The sequence below is a fragment of the Eschrichtius robustus genome, chromosome 3, assembly GCF_028021215.1.
Source record: "Eschrichtius robustus isolate mEscRob2 chromosome 3, mEscRob2.pri, whole genome shotgun sequence".
In the NCBI taxonomy this organism is placed as follows: domain Eukaryota; kingdom Metazoa; phylum Chordata; class Mammalia; order Artiodactyla; family Eschrichtiidae; genus Eschrichtius; species Eschrichtius robustus.
The window spans coordinates 21,465,654-21,487,152 of record NC_090826.1 but is presented as its reverse complement, the minus strand read 5'-3'; the positions used below and the strand labels follow the sequence as shown (position 1 = coordinate 21,487,152).

Sequence of the window (21,499 nt, the reverse complement as noted above, 5' to 3'; positions counted from 1 at the left end):
TACCCATAAGAAGGGAGGGAATCTGCCGTCCATGTCCACGTATTCAGTGTAGAATGTTTCAGGCAGAGGAGCCAACAAATGCAAAGGCCCTGGGGTGGAATCATATTTGCATCCAAGGAAAAGCAAGGAGGCCAGTAGCGCCAGAAGGGAGGGAGTGGAGCCAAATCCGGTGTTTGCCGCTGGATTGGGCTATGGGTTGTGAGAGAAAGAAAGGAGTCAGGATGATTCCAGGGTTTGGGGCCTGAGCAACTGAGTGATGCTGGGGAGATGGGGACCGTGGGAGGAGGAGCAGGTTTGGGGGTGGGGAAATGAGAGTTCAGCTCCTGTGCCCTTGCCACTCTGCAGGTCCACCCTATGCACACCCAGACACACCAGCCTCAGGGTCGCCCCACGCCCATCCCACTGGAAGCCTCCCCATCTCCTCAGGCTCGCTCCAAGCTCTGTCCTCTGAGAGTCATTTTCTTTCATCAGTGTCTTTCTGGCCTTTCTGAGTGGTCACCAAAACCTAGTTGAGGGGTGCCGGGCACCCCTTCTTCATCACCACCCCCAGACGCCGCTGTGAAGCGCATAGTAGACTCTGTAGCCAATTGAGCTGGGAGGGGTAGAAGGGGCCCCAGATGCCTCCCCCAGGGCGCTGTTCCCTCTTCCCCGCCCAGCCAGCACCACCTAAGTCCTGTTCTCTCTTTGCAGCTCCCCCTCCCTCCTCTGCGGCAGCTGAAAATGGGGCGCCAGGACTTGCTTTCTGCACGGCTGTTGTCCTGGAAATGGTAGAATTTCTCTTTGTGTTGCTTTCCTACGGCCACTTCTCTGTACTCCACCTCTCTATATCTGAGTACGATGATATCGTGAGCAAGTTCAAGTTATATCTAATGAATTTAGTTCATTGTTGTGCGTCTAAGCTAAGTGACTTTCAGCTGGGACATTAAGAACAACAGGTATTTGGTATACTCAATTTCAGTTTTCTCTTAAATTTGGATTTTGCAAACTACACACTACCCCCACCAAAAGGAAAAGAAAAACCCAGCTTTCCCAGGGCTCTAAGGTTTCTGGAAATAGAACCTCCATTATTGAACCTCTTGTTTCTTCCCCACCCCAGGTGTGGGGCAGACTGGTGCTTGGAGCTCCTGCTGCTGTCTGTAAGTCCTGAGAGCGGTCTGGCAGGAGTCATGACAGGGCTGGGGATGGGGATGGGCAGGGAGGGCAGAGCCCAAGCTCAGGAGTGGCATACCTGGGGCACCAGGAAAGGAAGGGGATAGTGGCTTGAAACCAGACTGATGCCAGGTTCTTTTCCAGCTCAAGCATCCTGTGCTTTCCTCTCCTCCACACTCTGTGGTTGAAATCTGGGGAGCCCAGAAAGGCCTCCTTTGAAACGGATGTGATTGATTTTTCTGATACCAGTGGTACCACAGGGTCAGGAGAAAGCAGAAACCGAGGCCCTCTAGTCTCACTGCCAGCCACAGAGGCAAGGCCTCCCTGGAACTCTTAGTGGAGGATCTCAGAGTATAAGGAAGCAGGCTTCAGCCTAATGCCATCGTGGAGGGACCATCCAATACATGATGGCACAGGCAAGGCCATACACACAGTGAGGTTGCTTCACAGGGGGCAGGGGTGGGGGGCTGGGGGCGTGGGGTCTGAAACACTGCTCTGTAACCCTGGCTCTCTGACCTTGGGGCACGGGTCTGAAACACTGCTCTGTAACCCTGGCTCTCTGACCTTGGGGCACGTAAGTGGTCATCCCTCTGACCTTCTCTTTACTTACCTTAAAATGGGGGCAATAATAGTACCTACTGCAGTAGGGTTGTTGAGAGAATTGAACAAGATGCTGCAGTGAAGTGTTTAGCGCAGTCTCTGCCCTATAGAAGCAGTCACAGCACAGTGTGTAACATACACCATTTACACAAAAATTTTAAACTTATAGATACAGAAAAGCTTCGAAGTTTATATATCAATCTGTTTCGGGGGTAAGGGGGTTGTAGAATGGGTATAGGAAAAGGAGAATCACTGGCGGATTATTCTCCTTCAACTTAACGAACTTATATACTTCTGGAAAAAAGTTTTAAATGACCATGATTTTGTTTAAATCACCAAAGTAATATATTTCCATTTTGAAAAAAATCAAAAGAAACCAGTGTGTATCACATGGTCCCCTGCCAGGGACCCAAACCAGCCACGAGAGTCTTTGGAGCCCGAGGTCCTACACACCCCCCTGAGCTGCTGCCCTTTCGGGCTGCGCGGAGACCTCTGCTGCCTGCCGTTGCCTGCTGGAGCTCTGTATCTTGTCAACACACACAGGCTGTTTACTGCCTGTCCCTGTTGTGTCCCTGCCTCCCCGCCCCTCTGTGAGTCATCCTTCACCTCACTGCATGGGGACTCTCCAGCCAGCATCTTTCCTGTGGGGGGTGGGGAGAATCTGCAGGAGTGAAATTCATTCAACAAATGTTTATGGAGAGCTTGGGTGATTGGGGAGGCTGGACTAGGTACCTAGAGTTGCTGTTCCAGCTCAGGGTGGGGTGAGGGGGGAGTAGGGGGTACTGAAATGGGTCTTGAGACCCAGGGAGAAGTCTGGTGGGAGTGAAAGGCAGGGCAGGAATAGAACCTGGCTCAAGGGCCAGGCCTGAAGGTCAGGGGCCCCTCTGAGGGCTGCAGCATCAGCTCGGGCCCCTTGACTTGGGTCCTTGCACGCCTGCCTCCTCCAGCTGTGTGCCAGCACCTTCCTCGCTTCCAGTCTCATTTCCAGGCTGGCTGGAGGCCTCAGGGTCCTTGGACGGCTTTTGAGACGCCCTCTCTGTACATTTGTTCACTCTTCCCCCATCAGCCCCCCTGCCCTCCAGACCCAACTTCAATTCCACATCCTTTAGGAAGCTTCCATCATTCCCTTAACCCACTCATCCTGAGCATTATTTTCATGGGGCTCAGGATATTTGGAAAGCCACCTCAGATCCATTCGACAGGATTAGTGCCAGCCCCGTGTGCTGGGCTGCCAAGTCGACTAGAACACCAGCTACAGAGCTCTCACTCCTCAGTTTGCAGGAGCACCTGACTCAGCCTGGGGGTTCAGGGAAGGCTTCCCAGAGGAGGTGACACCTGCACTGGGTTTTGAAAGGTGGGTAGAAGTTCAAGGTGAAGGATTTCCCTCTGTGTGCACAGAGATGGGGTTTGGGGACTTCTAGCAACTGGAGGACAGGGGTTGATAGGGATGGGAGGTTCAGTGCTAAGGGTTAACGAACCTGGAATCCTGATCACAGCTTCCCCTGCCAGGTCTCCGAGAGGGCCCGGCAGTCACAGCATCACTCTGCTTATTGCTTTCGAGTCTCCTTGTCCCCCCTGCCCTCTGGCCCATGTGGCATTTCTGTCCTTACCTCTCCTTTATGAATCATCTCTGAAGTGTGTCTGCCATGTCACAATGTACAGGTGCTTCTGTATCCAGTCCCTTGATTCTCAGTTGTCTACACCTGAGGAAACTGAGGCCGTCTGTGGTGTAATGATTTGCCCAAGCCTCCTGGTTACTAAAGGGCAGAGCTGGGCCTCAAACCCAGGTTTTGACCTCCTGGCCTAGTCCTCTCTTCCCCATGCCTCAGGTGGCCCAGCTCATGCTGTTGTGTTCTCAGCTAGCTTATTAGCTAATTTCCCACCCAGACTCGATGTTCCCAGAGGGTGGGACCCTGTCTCCCTGAGATGTAGATTGAAACAGGCAAGAGATAGAGGTACCATTTGGAAGAATGATGGGAAAAGGCACAGAGAGAGACTGACTCCACCAGCATGGGGAACAGTTCTTCTCCAGGTACTTGGAACAGATTTATTTTTGGCTGTCTTGCAGGGGAGGCATATTGCAGACTTGAATTCTCTTCCTGTTGATGCTCACAGGTTTAGTTTTCATTGATGCAGCCTGGCACAAAGAACTGGCAATTAGGAGACCTGGGTTCTAATTCTGACTCTGCCACTTCCCAGCTAGGTAGCCTTGGGCAAGTCATTTCACCTCTCTGAGCCTCAGTTTCTTCATGTGTCAAATGGGGGTCAGGATATGAGATGAAATGAGAGGAGATATGTAAAAGCCTTGCATCAGACACTCTAAGTGTCCAGTAAGTGTTTTTCTCCTTCTCTGTGCTGGAGATTGTATCTTAAAGTGAATCATGATCAAATATAGTCTTACTGAGTGGGCACTGTTGGTTTATATTTTTTTTAAATTGTCACTCATTGGGTGACTCCTGTGGGCCAGGAGCTCTAAATAAATGATCTTAGTGACACAGCCACCCTGGTCACTGGGTGACCAGGTCACTCATCACCCCAGTGACAGAGGAGGGACCAAGACTCAAAGAGACATGTAACAGGTATTGTGCTAAGTGTTTTACATACACCATCTCATTTAATCTTCTCAGCAACACTCATATTTGGATATTGGCAAAGGCTTGGCGAAGTCAAGCCTTCCTATATGTCTTTTTCTTTCCTTGTTTTTCATTCATTCATTACCCATACATCCATTTGCTTCGTGCAGGGCACTTATGCTGGGGTCTTTAAAGAATACAGACCCTAGAATGGCTTTTTTCCTGCTTCTCTCTCTGGTGAACTTCAAAGCCCAATTCAGATGGTCCCTGCTCTGGGAGCATCACCTACTCTTGAAATTTCAGAGTCCCCTCCCTTTTTCCCACACTTCACATCTGAAAGTCAATTTTATCTCAATTCACAAATAGTTAGTATGCCTACTCTATGCTGGCAGCTGGAGACCCAGATGACTCTAGAAAGTTCCCACCCTTAAGGAGCTTGACACCTAAGTGATGGACAAGTGCGCACCAGCAGGTCATGATAACGTAGAGTGATTCATGTTATACCTGGGTTTTGAAGATTATAATAATAATAGCAGTCACCGCTTTTTGCTAACATTGAGTGCCAGCATTGTTTGGCATTCTTTGCCCTGATGATGTCCTCTTGTGCTCCAGAAACCTTCTGAAATAGGCTTTTACACAGATGGGGAAACTGCGGGTAGGAGATGTAACTTGCTCAAGGCCACCAAGCTAGTCAGTGGCTACACCCTGATTGGAACCCAGGGCAGAGTGGCGAGTGCCACATGTCTTTGTCTCTGCCGGTCTGGCTGCAAATCTACTGAGGCGCCGCCAACTGCGTCTGGTTTATCTTTCTCCCTGGTCCTCAGAGCTGACATTGATGGTGGGAAGAATCGACACTGAGAGGAATCTGACTCAAGAACAATCAGAGCCCCTCCTACCCCAAAGAACCCTCCAGCCCCAGTGGAGACCGGAGCTGAATACAGACCAGGCAGGCAGGGGCTGAGCAATCTGACAATTCCCTCCTCCTACCCTAGGAGTTTAGGAGAAGACTGACCCCTTCTGGCTGAGTTAACTGGGGAGTGAGGCGGCAGGCTTAAAAGATGGGAAAGATTCCCCAAGGTCTTTCCTCGGCCTCTAGAGTGGAAGAGGAGCAGTGGCGAGACTTCCCTGGAGAAGAGCTCCTGGAAAGAAATACCTCTGGCACCCTGGGAACCACTTTGGGGCTCTTCAGTCCTGGGTTCTGATGCTCCACTTAGAAACAAAATAAGAATAAAACCAGGGATAATGTAGGGAGTGGCTAAGAACACAGACTGGAGCCAGACTGTCTGGATTTGAATCCGTTACCAGCCACTTGACTTTGAGCAAGTTGCTTCACCTTTCTGTGCCTCAGTTTCCTCATCTCTAAAATGAGGGGATGGTAATTGTGACTTCCCAGAGCTTGGTGAGGTGCAAGTAAGTTAGACGTGTCAGCACACTGCTGTAAACTATAGAGTACCAGGCTTTCCTTGGGAGATATTACCTTTCATTACTGTAGTTGAGACTGGTTGCTGGGGCAGTTGAAGAGGGAGTTAAAGAAACGGAATTGCTGTGCAACCAGGAATCCCTTGGGACCCGGCCGAGTTGCAGCCCCAGAGCAGTCCTCAGGCCTGGAACTAGGGCAGCAGAGCCCATCGCGTGCCCCTGGGTCCCTGGTGACCCGGCACTGGTGAGCCAAGGAGGCCCCTTTTCCCGGCACTCTCCTCTGACCGCCAGGGCAGGGGAAAGATTCGGGAAGTGGGACTGGGGTGTCTGGTCACCCCGGCAACCAAGGGTGATGTGGGACAGCCTCGCCTGCCTGCTCCACCGCGCCAGTCTCAGCAGATGCAGGCAGTCTGAGGAGCTGTAAATAAAATGTTCTCATGGTGGAGAGCAGAGAGGCTGCAGAGGACCAGGAGCCCCTCATCAATCTGAAGTTTAGTCCAGTGCCTGTTCCGTTTACGTGTGTGTGTCAGAGAGAGAGTATGTGCGTGTGTCTGTGTAAGAAGGAGAAGAGGGTGGGTGAGTGTGTGTGTTTGTCAGAGTATGTGTGTCAGAGAGAGCAAGAATGTGGGTGATTGTGTGCATGTGTGTGTGTAAGAAAGCGAGTGTGTGTGTCAGTACGTGTGTGAGAGAGTGAGTGTGGGTGTGAGTGTGAATGTGTGTCAGAGAGAGTGAGAGTGTGTGTATGTATGTATGTGTGTGTGTGTGTTCCCACAGTGCCCCCACTTGCCCAACTGCCACCTACACTGGACAGAGTGAGAAACACCTCTCCCCTCCCCCAGCCTCTTCACATCAAAGGGAGGCCAGCCCCAACCTGTGTCGGAGGGTTTGCCCCATGGCGGGGATGTTGAATTCCACACCTTCTCCTCCTGTCCTTGCTCTGGGAGGCCTGGGTGCTCCTGAAGGAGGCCGTGTGGCTTGAGTGCTCATTGGACTTGGAGCTTCGCGGGTTCTGGTGGTGGGACTGGTCGTGACCACTGACAGGTCACCGCTTCTCTTTTGAGTCTCAGTTTCCCCAACCATGTAATGGAGGATTTGGATGATCTCCAAGGTCTGTTTCACCTCTCACGGTGCTGGATCTGATTCTAACTGCCTCTGCCCCACCCCTGATTCCATCCTGGTGACATCACCACTGCCACAAGTTCGAGCCTTGGAAGTTTTGCCTCATGTCTTGGCATCTTGGGGTCTTGCCTCAGTGCTGGGCCTTTGTGAGGGGACCAGGAACCCAACTGTCCCCCTTTCACCTCAGTCAGTGTCAGCAAGCTTCCTGCGCTTTGAGGGGACTCTTCAGGGGTACAGGGTGGGGACTCCACAGGGTGGAGTCAGGGCCTTGGGAGAGGGACACGCCAGAACAGGCCCTCAGGCCCCCTTCCACCGTGCTGATGACAGAATCTACCCCCTCCCCCTGAAGCTGCTTTCCAGTAATGTGCCGCCTACCCGCTGGCTCCTGGAGCCAGCGTGGATCCCAGACCTTCCTCCCCAGCCTGGGCCTGCCCCATCCCCCCCTTCCCTCGCCTTCGGGGCCTGGAGTTTCTTCTGCTCTCTGAGAGGCAGGGCCAACACAGGAAGACCTGGGAGGATCTGCTCCGGGAGCAGGGCTCCACCCCAGGTACTCTGGGGGCTGGCTTATTTGAAGAAAGTAAGACGCTCTGAGCTAGAGTCGAACTCCTCCATTAGACTGTGGGGAGGCTACTGAATTTTGCCAGAGCCCCAGCTTTCTCTTCTGCAAAATGGGGACAATACCTATCCCACAGGGCTGTTGTGAGAACTAAAGAGATGACATGTGCCATGCTCCCTGCTCAGGGCCTGGATCCTGATGCACCTTTAGGAGTAGTGAACATTCTTCATGTCATTGTTCTTGGCTTGTTTCACACAAATACACACACACACACACCCAACCACCCCCACACCCCCACCCCGGGGCTGTGGCTTATTTGTCTCTGGGTCTCCGTGCACTGCCTGGCACTTCCTGGGGCCAGGAAAGCTCTGTGGATTGGATGATGGCAGAGAGGGCGGTGAGGCAGTTTCAAAGCCTAACATGCTAGGTGGAGGTGGAAGCTGTCCTCCACCTGCCCTGGGCTGTCTCTTTAGACTCCGCCTTCTCCTGAGGCAGCCGTTGGTGCTCAGCTCCCAGGGGTGGGGGGTAGGGGTGTGGAGGTCAGCTGGCTGGGTTTGACTTCCCCAAACTCACATGCTGTCCTGTCTCCCCAAGGATATGGTGTCAGCCACACATGGTGGGGCGTAGAGGTACAGGAATGGTGTTCTGGAGAGGCAAACTAGACTACACAAAGTTCTGCAGGCAAAAGAGGATGTAGCTCCTTTGCAAGGAATTTGTCAAGGTTGAAACATAAGAATAAACAGTGGGGGCGCTTCCCTGGCAGTCCAGTGGTTAGGACTCGGTGCTTTCACTGCTGTGGGCCCAGGTTCGATCCCTGGTCAGGGAACTAAGATCCCGCAAGCCGCACGGCGCGGCCAAAAAAAAAAATTGACAGTGGGGAGTGGGGAGCATGAGACAGGAGCAGGACCAGATGATGGAGGCAGTGCTGAAAGTTTGGACTTTAACCTTTTAGCAAGTGAGCAAGGGAGACTCGGACTCAACCTGACCTACCTTTCCCAGTGTACCAGCCGGGTGAACACTGAGGGTTACTGAAGGACACTCAAAGACAGGGGACGGGGGAGGGGGCCTTTTTAGCAAAAGAGGTGACTTTTGGTCAGGTCTGTTTTCAAGCCTCCTGGCCTAGGATGGAGATGCGTTTTTTTCCAACATGTTTTGAGTATCTCCTGGGTGCTTGGCGCTGTGACAAGGTTCTGGGCCAGATAGTGTACTGAGTCTTGAATTGTAGCTGTACTGGCACCACCCAGATCAGTACCTGAGAGCAGGAGGGCTTTGGGCATGGGGAGGGATGTTCCTCTTCCTTCCCAAGGATCTCAGGGATGAAGAGAGCAGAGACCTAGCCAAACAGTTTATCGGGAATCATGTGGGTCCTGGCCAAGCCCTTTGCATTTTCAGATCAATAGATACTTGTTGAGTGCCTACTGTGTCCCCAGCCCTGGAGATATAATGATAAACAGATATGGAATCTGCCTGCACAGAGCTTACAGGCTAAGGAGGGTAGGAGAGCAAGAGCTTTCACCTTGAGCAAAGTGTCAAGCAGACCCTCTTAACCAAGAGGACTTGGGGGTTATGTGCCTGACATGCAGCTAGATGCCCAGGTCTTCTCCACCCACCTCCTCACCCAAAACAAACCAAAAATCCATAGCCAAACCCATAGCATTGAGAGGTGCCCTCTCTGAAAGGGATTTTTGCTACCTCCCAGCTCTGGGTTTGGAACCAAGGGGACCCGCTGCAGAGAGTGGCCTGCTGCTACTGCTGGTCAGGACCTGGCTTGGGGAGATAGTTGATAGGTCTCAGGCAGAGGGGCATTTTATGCCTTAATGGGGAGGAAGGAGGGGTTGACTTAAAGAACTGCGGAATTTGATGGGAGCTTCTGAGTCAGACCTGGGTTCTGTCCTGGTTCTGCTACTGATTTGCTGTGTGACCTTGGGCAAGTCCCTTCCCCTTTCTGAGCTTCAGTTGCCCTGTCTTTAAAGTGGGTGGAATTGGGCTAGAAACAGGGTGGCAAACAGGTTTTGTCTCACATGCAAAACTGATGTATTGGTGTCGGCTTCCTGAGCAGCTCTCTGGGCTCAGCAGGAAAGCGCGCGAGTCTGGGATTGGAAGTTGCTGCGTGCGTTCTGCACGTTTGCAGGCCCCTGGCAGTATGATTCCCCAGGTTCCTTCCTGCACTGATATTCTTTGACTCCTCTGTGCTTCTTCATATCTCCTGTGTCACTTCCCCACCAACCATTGTCTGCCTTTTGCTTAAATACCTCCATGATGAGGAACTGGCTGTCTTCCCTCAGACAGAATTGTTGGATTGTTAGCCCTGGTCTTGAGCTCACATCTGTCTCCCTGAACTTGTGCCTGGAAAGTGACTTGGGTTCAGGTGTAGGTAATGCCCTTAGGATTGCAGATAGAAGTTGTGAGAGGGGAAGGCACCAGAAAAGAACTCCTACCCTGACCTGGGCAGACAGGGTGGTCAGGGAACTTGGAGGTACTTGGAGCCTCAGTAATCAGTGTATAACTTCTGCTTTCTGGAGGCATACAGAGCTGCTTCTTTCTACTACTTTATGACAGTGACAGAGATAGCATCTGTATATCCTTTGCAAAAAGCCCTTTAACAACATCATCGCTTAGTTTATACAGCAACCCTCTGAGGCTGGTATCATCAGCTCTGTTTTACAGGCGAGGAAGCTGAGGCTCAGGAAGTTAACAGAGCGGCCCTCTGAAACCAAGCCCGTGCCCCTCTCACCAGCTGCCCTCCTCGTCCCCAACCCCATCCCCAGCCTTCTGTTCTCCTTGCTCCCCGCAAGCCCACGCCTCCCATTCTCTGCCCCTCTGCAGGTTTCCATGTGATCCCCACCATCTCGAGCATTGTCCCGGAGAGCTGCCTGCTGATCGTGGTGGGGCTGCTGGTGGGGGGCCTGATCAAGGGCGTGGGCGAGACGCCCCCCTTCCTGCAGTCAGACGTCTTCTTCCTCTTCCTGCTGCCGCCTATCATCCTGGATGCGGGCTACTTCCTGCCGCTGCGGCAGTTCACAGAGAACCTGGGCACCATCCTGATCTTCGCTGTGGTGGGCACGCTGTGGAATGCCTTCTTCCTGGGCGGCCTCATGTACGCCGTGTGCCTGGTGGGCGGCGAGCAGATCAACAACATCGGCCTCCTGGAAAACCTGCTCTTCGGCAGCATCATTTCAGCCGTGGACCCCGTGGCCGTGCTGGCCGTCTTCGAGGAAATTCACATCAATGAGCTGCTGCACATCCTTGTCTTCGGGGAGTCCCTGCTCAATGACGCCGTCACTGTGGTGAGGGGGCAGGGACCACACCCACGTGCACACAAGACGCAGATCCGAATCCAGGTCCAGAGTGAATCCCACATCTACCCGCTAATGATAGTAATAAGATAGCAAATGTCCATTCCTGCTTGCTGTGTGCGGACATCATGATGGGCACTGGACATGGATTATCTCATTTCATCCTCATGACCACCTTAGGAGGTGCTTATTATTCTCACTTTACAAAGGAGGAATCAGGCTCAAAGAAGTTAAATAACTCGCTAGAATATGATAGAACCAAAATTAGAAGCCAGGTCTGTCTGACTCCAGGGCCTGAGCTCTTGGCCTTACCAGGTCATATGCTCTGTCCCTGATGGATTGTGGTATGATCTTGGTTAAATTACTTATCCTCTTTGTACCTCAGTTTACCCTTTATAGACCATTTAGTCTCTGAGGGGCATTTCAGCTTTCATGTTAACTGTGTCTTAAGTTAGAGTTTAATTTGTTTAGAGTTCAGGGGCAGCAATTGTGGAAGGGGACCTTGCCTCTAAAACCTCCAGAAAGTGACAAGTAAAGGGGGTTGGTTTGGGTTGGCCACTTCCTTACTGTGTGACCTTGGGCAAGTGACTGTACCTCTCTGGGCCTCACCTTTGACAGCTGCAGAGTGGCAGAGTAGTTAGTGCTTTCCTTCCAGGTCTAGCGAGGACAGACATCCCCTACTGCAGGGTCTGCACGTGGCAAGGCTGTATATGTTTGCACATACCCTTCCTCCCAGTCGGCTTCCTCAGGAAACAGATACGTGTATGTGCACACTCACGTTATGTTGTGAAAACACCTACACCCCCCTCCTAGCTGGACCCCTCAGAGAGCAGCTGCCCACACAGGAAAAACACAAGGACGTGTGTGCATGCTCTGTGCACGCTCGCACACACACTCCCACTTCCCCCCCAGCCCCTCAGGAAGCCGCACCTGAAAGAAGTGACAGACGGTGGTGGTCGGCTGCTGACAGCCTTGGCTTCCTCTCCCTCTTCCTTCCCTGCCACCCTCGTCAGCTCCTCGTGAGGCTGGTGGAGTGCTGCTCAGCCTGACCTGAGCAGGCTGGCGTCTGTTCTGTCTCTTCTTGCCCAGGGTTACCACACCAGCCTGTTGCCCCATCTGTAACAGGGATTGCAGTGCTTAGCCTGTCATCCTCCCGGGGTTCTGACAGGAGCCACACTCACTGATGTCTGCAAAATCAGTGGGTGCCAGAGACGGAGCCCTCCCCAGAGGATCTGGGTGTTGGGGTCCAGGTTGGCACTACTGGGGAGCAGCAGGGCGTGGTTGCAAGAGTGGATACCTCAGTCCAGCCACCTTGGGCCACGGCCACACCTCCCCAAGACGGTGGCAGCATTGGTGGTAATCACTGGTGTTCACTGAGTGCTTCCTGTCGGAATATGTATTGTCTCATCTAATCTGCACAGAAGCTCCATGAGCTTAGCGTGGTAATTTTCCCCAGTTTTCCAGGTGAGGAAACTGAGGCACTGAGAGATTAAGGAACTCATCCAAGGTCATATTAGCTGATAAATGATGTAACTGGGGTTCAGATCTACACAGTCTTGAGTCCAGAGTCCAAACACTTACCAGTATGCTACTCTGCTTCTCTAGTCCCAGTGACAGTGGTACCAGGCCAGAAAGGAGGACCTTGCCCTCTATACCTGCCCCATTGGCCCAGGTGATGCACTTTAGGGACCCATGAATTTCCTCAGGCCAGGAGTAAGTTTAGGTAGCCCAGGGCTGAGAATGCACTGCTGTCCTTCACCGGAGCCCTGCCCTGTCTCCCAGACGGCTGTGTCCTGGCAGCACCGGGGACTGGCCGGTGCTTGGCATCTCCCCTTCCTGCCTAGCCCCAGTCAGGCCCTTTCTAGAGCTCTGGGCATGGGTGTGAGTGCCCCATTTTCCAGACAGTAGAGCTGAAGGCTGCCCCAAGCTGAGTGGCCTCAGGCCTTTGCCCTGGAGCAAAGGTGCCCTGCTTCCAGGTGCGGCCCAGGTACTGGGGGCTTTGGAGGGTTCTGTCTCAAGGATCCTTAGGTCCTCTTCCCCACTCCCTCAGCGTCCCCCGGGCCTGGACACTCCCCAGCTGGCTTCTAGGTAGAGCTGTTTAGGAGCAGGCCAAGCAGCCAGCACCCAAGAGGGGGCAGAACCTCCAAGCTGAATCCCCAGGGAGGCCCCGTCCACTTCTGTCAGGGAACAAGCTCTAGGCCCAGTTCTGCTGCTCCTGGGCTGGGGGCCGTCTGGCAAGTCGCTTCACTACTCTGAGCCTAAGTTTAGCAAGGGAACAAGCATCCTTAGCCCGCCTACCTCTTCAGGCTGTAGCGTGTCGAGCAGGATGACCATAATCAAAGGGCTTTACAGTGTATGAAGTGCCACTTAAAGTCTGATGGTAGTGTTACAATGACCGTTTATTTCCCCCGCCCGGAGGTGGGGAAGCCATGGAGAGCCTCTAGTGCCTGAACTTCGTGGTTCATTGCAACCACCTGCTGAGCAGAAATTTCTGGGCCCCACTTTCAGACAGTCCAAGTGGGGTATGTATGGCCTGGCCGTGTATATTTTCAGAAAACTTCAGCGGTTAAGTCCTGTCCTAGTTCATTATCTGAACTTCCCCTGCTTTGTGCTGAAGGAAAGACCGAAATCCAGGCAAGGACATGAGAGGCGAACTCGGTGCAGTAGCAGCTAATACCGTGATAGGCACTTTGCCTTCATCGACTAATTTAATCTCACAATAGCCCTGTTAAGTCGGTACTATTACCCCTATTTTCTGGTCAGGAAAACTAAAGCACAGGGAGATTGAGTAATTTGCCTCACGTATACAACTGGGGAGCGGCAGAGCCAGAATTTCAACCCAGGTGGTTTGGCCGCAGAGCTGTGCTCTTTACCTGCACAGCACGTTGCAGGCCCGAAGACCCTCTGGCCCCGAGGCCGGTGGTTTTGGCACCTGCTCGGTGCTAAGGTTTCTCTGCTACCACATGGCCGTGGTCAGCGGAGGGGATAGGATCACCCTGGGTGGACCCCAGGGAGCCGTGGGGCAGGGCCCCACCCTCCTGCCGACCAGCCTGCGCACTCTTCCTAGGTCCTGTATCACCTCTTTGAGGAGTTCGCCAACTACGACCGCGTGGGCATCGTGGACATCGTCCTCGGCTTCCTGAGCTTCTTCGTGGTGTCGCTGGGCGGGGTGTTTGTGGGCGTGGTCTACGGGGTCATCGCAGCCTTCACCTCCCGGTTCACCTCCCACATCCGCGTCATCGAGCCGCTCTTCGTCTTCCTCTACAGCTACATGGCCTACCTGTCAGCCGAGCTCTTCCACCTGTCGGGCATCATGGCGTGAGTCTGGGCGTGGCGTGGGGGGCTGCCAACTCAGATTCCCCAGGCTTGTAGGGTCAAAGGGAGCTACCCAGCGCCCAGCCCCCAGATCCAGACTCCAGGTCCCGGGACTGCCCCTGAAGCACTGAGTTTAAAGTTCTGGAAAGTCTCAGCCCAGCTATTTCTTCCCTTCATTTGTCGCGAAGGGAACCCCTTGTGGTAGCCGGACGCAGTCACTCGCGCTTGCTGCTCCCCTCAGCAGCCCCAGCAAGGAGGCTCCAGGCTTCGCTCGAAGTGAGGGTCCTGGAGGTCCTGAGGCCCCACGTGGGTCGTGAAGCCGGGGGAGTGTGGAGAGGCAGTGAGGTGCAAAGGTGCTCACAGTAGGGGAGGCCATTGGAAGTGTGGAGGCGGGGCCGGATTGGGGCACTGGGGGTGACAACGAGGAGGCTGGGCCAGCAGGAACGGGGCCCAGGTGTGGGCACCAGGCTGGGAGGGCTTGGGCTGCTGCTCGGAAGAGAGCTCCCCGTGGGGACCCCCACAGGTTAAAGGGACACCACACTCGGGGGGATAAACCCGAGGCCGCAGACTTGACTTCTGTAAGGTCGAGCGGCAGCATGGCCTCGGGGAGAAGGCACAGGCGTAGGAGTTGGGCAGCCCTTCGTTTGCGTCTCAGCTCTGCCACTCGCTGGCCGTGTGGCCGTGGGCAGGCGACTTTATTTCTACAAGTCTCAGATCTCTCGGCTGGAAAACACAAGAATATGCCTGTGTCTACAGGGTTGGGTGAGAGGACTGAGTGAGAACAGGTGTGCGAAGCCCGCAGGGGCGTCTGACTCGTAAGGGGAGCTCAGGAGATGTGCACCTGTCCGCCTCCCTGGCAGTGGGGGCGCTTTGGGAGGGTGCAGCTCAACTCTGAACCCCGAACCCCACTCTTCCCTGACCCCAGGCTCATTGCCTCGGGAGTGGTGATGCGCCCCTATGTGGAGGCCAACATCTCCCACAAGTCCCACACGACCATCAAGTATTTCCTGAAGATGTGGAGCAGTGTCAGCGAGACCCTCATCTTCATCTTCCTCGGTGTCTCCACCGTGGCCGGCTCCCACCACTGGAACTGGACCTTTGTCATCAGCACCCTGCTCTTCTGCCTCATCGCCCGAGTGCTGGGTGAGGTCCCGGGCCCGAGCCAGGGGAGGTGTGTGTGTGTGGTGGGGGTGGGTGCTGTGTGTGTGTGTGTGTGTGTGTGTGTGGGAAGGGCACTGGGTGGAGGGGCTGGGGTTGGCTCCTGGCTGGGCTTCCCCACTCCTGCTGTCTGCAGTGCTGAGGCCATGATGGGCCCTTGAGGGGAGAGAGGGACGTGCTTGAGGTGCATCTGTGATCTCTGGGGAGACAGTCGTGGTGTGCCAGTGGAGGGGCCTCAGGAGCCCTGTGATTCTGAGCCTGTCGGTGTCTGGGGAGGGGACCGAGGCCCACAGAGCCAGGTCTGTGGGTGTCTGGACTTTAGCACTTTTAAAGCTGCCTACAGCTCCTCCCAACCTCTGCTGCCAGCCTGGGGTACACACGGGGACCAGGCCTTAGGCCCTTGGGTGCTGCTTCACCTTGCAGGCACACATTACCTCAGTGATTGCATGGCTTCCCCACTCTGGATCTCACCTCCTCTCTGAGGTTAGGTCTGGGCGTCGCATTTACTTGCTGCACTGTCTTAAAACCCCTTTAATCCTGGGCCTCATCCTCCGGAGATTCTGGTTCTGTGGGTTGAGATTGGACTCCGAACTCTGCATTTTTAAATAATTTTTTATTACACAAGATTTCAAACACACAGAAAAGTAGATCCATGTACCCATCATATTTAATAGGTATCAACCTGTGGCCATCTCTTCTCCCATCCCCCTCCTGACCTCCAGCCACTGGAGGCCTCTGTAATGTCTCTAAAATATATCCAGGTTGAGGGACCCCCTTAAATTGAAGATCCACCCAGCTCTTGGATTGAGGGATCTGGAGCATCTTGGGCTGAGGGACCTGAGAAATGAGTGAGCTGGGCGGGCTTACTAATGGAGGCTTCCTCCAGACAGAGAAGTCTCTCTGCTGCAGAAGCCAGGAGGGCCTGGGACAGCCTGACCCCTCTCTTCCCGCCCCCGGCAGGCGTGCTGGGCCTGACCTGGTTCATCAACAAGTTCCGCATCGTGAAGCTGACCCCCAAGGACCAGTTCATCATTGCCTATGGGGGCCTGCGAGGGGCCATCGCCTTCTCCCTGGGCTACCTCCTGGACAAGAAGCACTTTCCCATGTGTGACCTGTTCCTCACGGCCATCATCACCGTCATCTTCTTCACCGTCTTTGTGCAGGTGCTGGACGGGGTGGAGCAGCCCTGCCTGGGGACCCTGACTCTACCAGGAAAGAGGAAGCACATGACCCGAGAGGGGGCCCATGGGTTCTAGTCCCAGCTCCACTGATAACTAGTGCAGTTATCACAGGGACAAGCCACTCCCCCTTTCTGGGCCCCAGTGTCCTAAATTGTAAAGGGAGAGTTGTGATCATGCGTCATTGCAAAGTGACCAATCAGAATGTGAAGTAACCAGACTGCTGCCAAGTTTAGTTAGGAATCCAGGTAGCATTAAGAGGAGCGGGTCCAGTCAGCAGGCCCATGATGCTCATTGTAGGGGCTTAAGGAAGTGGTTTAATGTCTTAGGATCTTAGTTTCTGCATCTGTAAAATGGGAATAATAGCGCAACATGGGGAACTGGAAAGGTCCCTGAGCTGACCAGCAGGAGGTCTGGAGTTAGCCAGAGCTCTGCTGTTGTCAGTGTGACCCCGGGAAAGACTCTCCTCCCGTCTCTGGGTCTCAGATCCCCATCTGTGAAGTGAGGGGACTGGACTGGATGATCCTGAAGAATCCTTCCAGCCTGCTGGCCGTGATTCCTGTGCATTTAAACAGCCCAGACTTAGCTGAGAGCCTCACCGCCCTCAGAGTCCCCAAGGAAGCCCAGCCTGAGATGATGTAAATTGCTTTTCCTTATCTGACCTGTGACCTTGGGCAAGTGAGAAACACCCTGTCTGGGCCTCTGTTTCTCTACCATCCCCTCCATCTTTCCTGGACACTAATCCTGGCCAGGCCCTAGTTGGGAAACACCATTGCCTTCCCAGGAAAAAACAGTAGAGAGGAAACTTCCTGGGGCTGGACTTGTTTGCTGTCCTTTGAAAGGAGAGGGGACTGCCTCTTTTGTCGTCTTACCCTGCTTCCATCTTCAAAAATATTTTATCACCTTGACTTTGCAGTTGTATATGCTAATGGTTTACCAAGCCCTTTTTTTTAATATAAATTTATTTATTTATTTATTTATTTATTTATTTTTGGCTGCATTGGGTCTGAGTTGCTGCTCACGGGCTTTTCTCTAGTTGCAGCTAGTGGGGGCTACTCTTCGTTGTGGTGCGCGGGCTTCTCACTGCGGTGGCTTCTCTTGTTATGGAGCACGGGCTCTAGGCACACGGGCTCCAGTAGTGGCTTGTGGGCTCTAGAGTGCAGGCTAAGTAGTTGTGTCACACGGGCTTAGTTGCTCCGCGGCATGTGGGATCTTCCCAGACCAGGGCTCAAACCCGTGTCCCCTGCATTGGCAGGCGGATTCTCAACCACTGCACCACCAGGGAAGCCCTACCAAGCCCATTTTTAATGAAAGCAGCTTTGAGGTAGGGACCTCCCTGCCTGAGTTTGAATCCAGCTTTACTACTTCTGTGAGACCTTAGGAAGTTACTTAACCTCTTTGAGTCTCAGTTTTCTCATCTGTGAAATGGGAATAATGAATGGGCTTACCTCTTAGGGTCACTGTGGGTATTGAAGTGCTAATCCTAGTAAAACACAACTGGTCCTGGCACATGGCAAGTGTGCAGTTAAATTGCTGCTGCTCTTACTAGGTCCTCCTTGGTAGCAGTCCTGCAAGGGGGGCAGAGCAGAGGTGGTCCTCCCTGTTAGCCAGCCCTGACTTCCCTGGGGTGACAGAACGCATCTGTGGTGGAGCTCACACTTGAACCCAGGCCCTCTGACCCCTGACCTGGGCTAGATGCCTGTGTGTGAGTCACTCGGCTGGATGGGCTGTGAAACCGCTGGCTGTGTCTTTGGGAAGAAGCGGGCCTTAAGGACCTGCTTTATATAAGTGCTGCTGGGAGATTGGGGACCTCAGAGCAGAGGGCATCCCAGACTCAGGGACGCTGGGGTGGGGGACCTCTGTGCTCTCCCAGCCAGAGTAGCAGAGCTAGAGTGCCTGACGCCCACCTGCCCCCCAGGGCATGACCATTCGGCCCCTGGTAGACCTGCTGGCTGTGAAGAAAAAGCAAGAAACGAAGCGCTCTATCAACGAGGAGATCCACACGCAGGTACTGGAAGCTGGGCCTGGGCCTGGGCCCTGTGTTGCAGGAGGAGGCTCCGGAAGCTGGGGAGCAGCTAGGCCTCGCGTCCATGCCCTCAGTCAGCCCCTCCTCCCTCATCCCAGTGCCCGGGTGGTCCTTCAGCCTCCTGAGGTCACCAGGTCACACCATGGGGAGGTGTGGTATGAGCAGCCGAGAACTTGAGGAAGGGGCGTCATGCAGTCTCTGCCTCTGCAGAAACCTATCCCAGGCATCGGCACAAGTGGGTTCAGAGAAGGGGTCTCAGCCGGGCCCCAGTGGCCAGAGGGCTTGAGGTTTCCCTGGGGTTCAGGATGAGTGAGGTATAGGTGCCACCTCCTGGCTGGTCCTGGAACTATAGGGCTGGGCTGAGCAGAGCTGCACTAGGGTGGAAGGGGGGCGCCCATTCAGAAGTCTTGGTAGGGGAGGAGCCCAGTAGTAAGGCTTGACCTGGCCCTGGGCCCGTTTCAGTTCCTGGACCACCTTCTGACAGGCATCGAGGACATCTGTGGCCACTACGGCCACCACCACTGGAAGGACAAGTAGGTGGCAGGAGGGTGGGGAGGGGCAGGTAAGGGTCTCCCGGGGCCTGGGCATCAACCCATCCCAGGAGGTGGCTTCATCCATGTCCTCCCTCCTCCCGCCAGGCTCAATCGGTTTAATAAGAAGTATGTGAAGAAGTGTCTGATAGCTGGCGAGCGCTCCAAGGAGCCCCAGCTTATCGCTTTCTACCACAAGATGGAGATGAAGCAGGCTATCGAGCTGGTGGAAAGTGGGGGCATGGGCAAGATCCCCTCTGCCGTCTCCACCGTCTCCATGCAGTGAGTGCTAGTGGCCAGCCCTGGCAGCCTCTGCAGGCGCACTGACCCCTCGACACCCAGCTGGAGCAGGCCCCCTGGGGCATCCTACCGGGGTGGGCGGGAGAGCTGCAGGGCCACACTGAGGACCTGAGGCTTGACCCACCCTCCCGGCCATCCCCCGGGGACCCTTCTGGCCCAGCCCAGCAGGCCCCAGGGTCCCAGGAGTTTTCTCATCTGTGCCCCGTTATCCCAGGAACATCCACCCCAAGTCCCTGCCTGCCGAGCGCATCCTGCCAGCACTGTCCAAGGACAAGGAAGAGGAGATCCGCAAGATCCTGAGGAATAACTTGCAGAAGACCAGGCAGCGGGTGAGGGGCTCCTCCCCACCCGGCCCCCGCTACGGCAGAGGAGCCCCTCCGCCCCCTCTCTGCTCCAGCCCCGCCCCACACGCCCAGAGCCGCCCAGCCCCTCCAGGCCCAGCTTCTGGGGCCTGCCCTGCCTGACAACTGTTCCTCCCACAGCTGCGGTCCTACAACAGACACACGCTGGTGGCGGACCCGTACGAGGAGGCCTGGAACCAGATGCTGCTCCAGAGACAGAAGGCCCGGCACCTGGAGCAGAAGGTGTGTCTGGGACTGGAGCTGGGCACCGGGAGCAGAAGGTGTGTCTGGGACTGGAGCTGGGCACCGGGAGCAGAAGGTGTGTCTGGGACTGGAGCTGGGCACCGGGAGCAGAAGGTGTGTCTGGGACTGGAGCTGGGCACCGGGAGCAGAAGGTGTGTCTGGGACTGGAGCTGGGCACCGGGAGCAGAAGGTGTGTCTGGGACTGGAGCTGGGCACCTGGAGCAGAAGGTGTGTCTGGGACTGGAGCTGGGCACCGGGAGCAGAAGGTGTGTCTGGGACTGGAGCTGGGCACCGGGAGCAGAAGGTGTGTCTGGGACTGGAGCTGGGCACCGGGAGCAGAAGGTGTGTCTGGGACTGGAGCTGGGCACCTGGAGCAGAAGGTGTGTCTGGGACTGGAGCTGGGCACCGGGAGCAGAAGGTGTGTCTGGGACTGGAGCTGGGCACCGGGAGCAGAAGGTGTGTCTGGGACTGGAGCTGGGCACCGGGAGCAGAAGGTGTGTCTGGGACTGGAGCTGGGCACCGGGAGCAGAAGGTGTGTCTGGGACTGGAGCTGGGCACCGGGAGCAGAAGGTGTGTCTGGGACTGGAGCTGGGCACCTGGAGCAGAAGGTGTGTCTGGGACTGGAGCTGGGCACCGGGAGCAGAAGGTGTGTCTGGGACTGGAGCTGGGCACCGGGAGCAGAAGGTGTGTCTGGGACTGGAGCTGGGCACCGGGAGCAGAAGGTGTGTCTGGGACTGGAGCTGGGCACCTGGAGCAGAAGGTGTGTCTGGGACTGGAGCTGGGCACCGGGAGCAGAAGGTGTGTCTGGGACTGGAGCTGGGCACCTGGAGCAGAAGGTGTGTCTGGGACTGGAGCTGGGCACCGGGAGCAGAAGGTGTGTCTGGGACTGGAGCTGGGCACCGGGAGCAGAAGGTGTGTCTGGGACTGGAGCTGGGCACCGGGAGCAGAAGGTGTGTCTGGGACTGGAGCTGGGCACCGGGAGCAGAAGGTGTGTCTGGGACTGGAGCTGGGCACCTGGAGCAGAAGGTGTGTCTGGGACTGGAGCTGGGCACCGGGAGCAGAAGGTGTGTCTGGGACTGGAGCTGGGCACCTGGAGCAGAAGGTGTGTCTGGGACTGGAGCTGGGCACCGGGAGCAGAAGGTGTGTCTGGGACTGGAGCTGGGCACCTGGAGCAGAAGGTGTGTCTGGGACTGGAGCTGGGCACCGGGAGCAGAAGGTGTGTCTGGGACTGGAGCTGGGCACCGGGAGCAGAAGGTGTGTCTGGGACTGGAGCTGGGCACCTGGAGCAGAAGGTGTGTCTGGGACTGGAGCTGGGCACCGGGAGCAGAAGGTGTGTCTGGGACTGGAGCTGGGCACCGGGAGCAGAAGGTGTGTCTGGGACTGGAGCTGGGCACCTGGAGCAGAAGGTGTGTCTGGGACTGGAGCTGGGCACCGGGAGCAGAAGGTGTGTCTGGGACTGGAGCTGGGCACCGGGAGCAGAAGGTGTGTCTGGGACTGGAGCTGGGCACCGGGAGCAGAAGGTGTGTCTGGGACTGGAGCTGGGCACCGGGAGCAGAAGGTGTGTCTGGGACTGGAGCTGGGCACCGGGAGCAGAAGGTGTGTCTGGGACTGGAGCTGGGCACCGGGAGCAGAAGGTGTGTCTGGGACTGGAGCTGGGCACCGGGAGCAGAAGGTGTGTCTGGGACTGGAGCTGGGC

At 55.3% G+C, this 21,499-nt stretch overlaps 1 protein-coding gene across 1 annotated transcript in view; it reads left to right on the top strand.

Moving 5' to 3' along the window:
• SLC9A1 (solute carrier family 9 member A1) overlaps positions 1 to 21,499 on the top strand; it is a 54,891-nt gene that overhangs the window by 25,971 nt on the left and 7,421 nt on the right. The window contains exons 2-10 of the mRNA XM_068539243.1: positions 10,243 to 10,703; positions 13,780 to 14,030; positions 14,953 to 15,170; positions 16,146 to 16,348; positions 18,282 to 18,371; positions 18,852 to 18,922; positions 19,028 to 19,201; positions 19,434 to 19,548; positions 19,702 to 19,803. Of these exons, the coding sequence (XP_068395344.1) occupies positions 10,243 to 10,703; positions 13,780 to 14,030; positions 14,953 to 15,170; positions 16,146 to 16,348; positions 18,282 to 18,371; positions 18,852 to 18,922; positions 19,028 to 19,201; positions 19,434 to 19,548; positions 19,702 to 19,803 (1,685 nt within the window). The remainder of the gene's footprint in view (positions 1 to 10,242; positions 10,704 to 13,779; positions 14,031 to 14,952; positions 15,171 to 16,145; positions 16,349 to 18,281; positions 18,372 to 18,851; positions 18,923 to 19,027; positions 19,202 to 19,433; positions 19,549 to 19,701; positions 19,804 to 21,499) is intronic.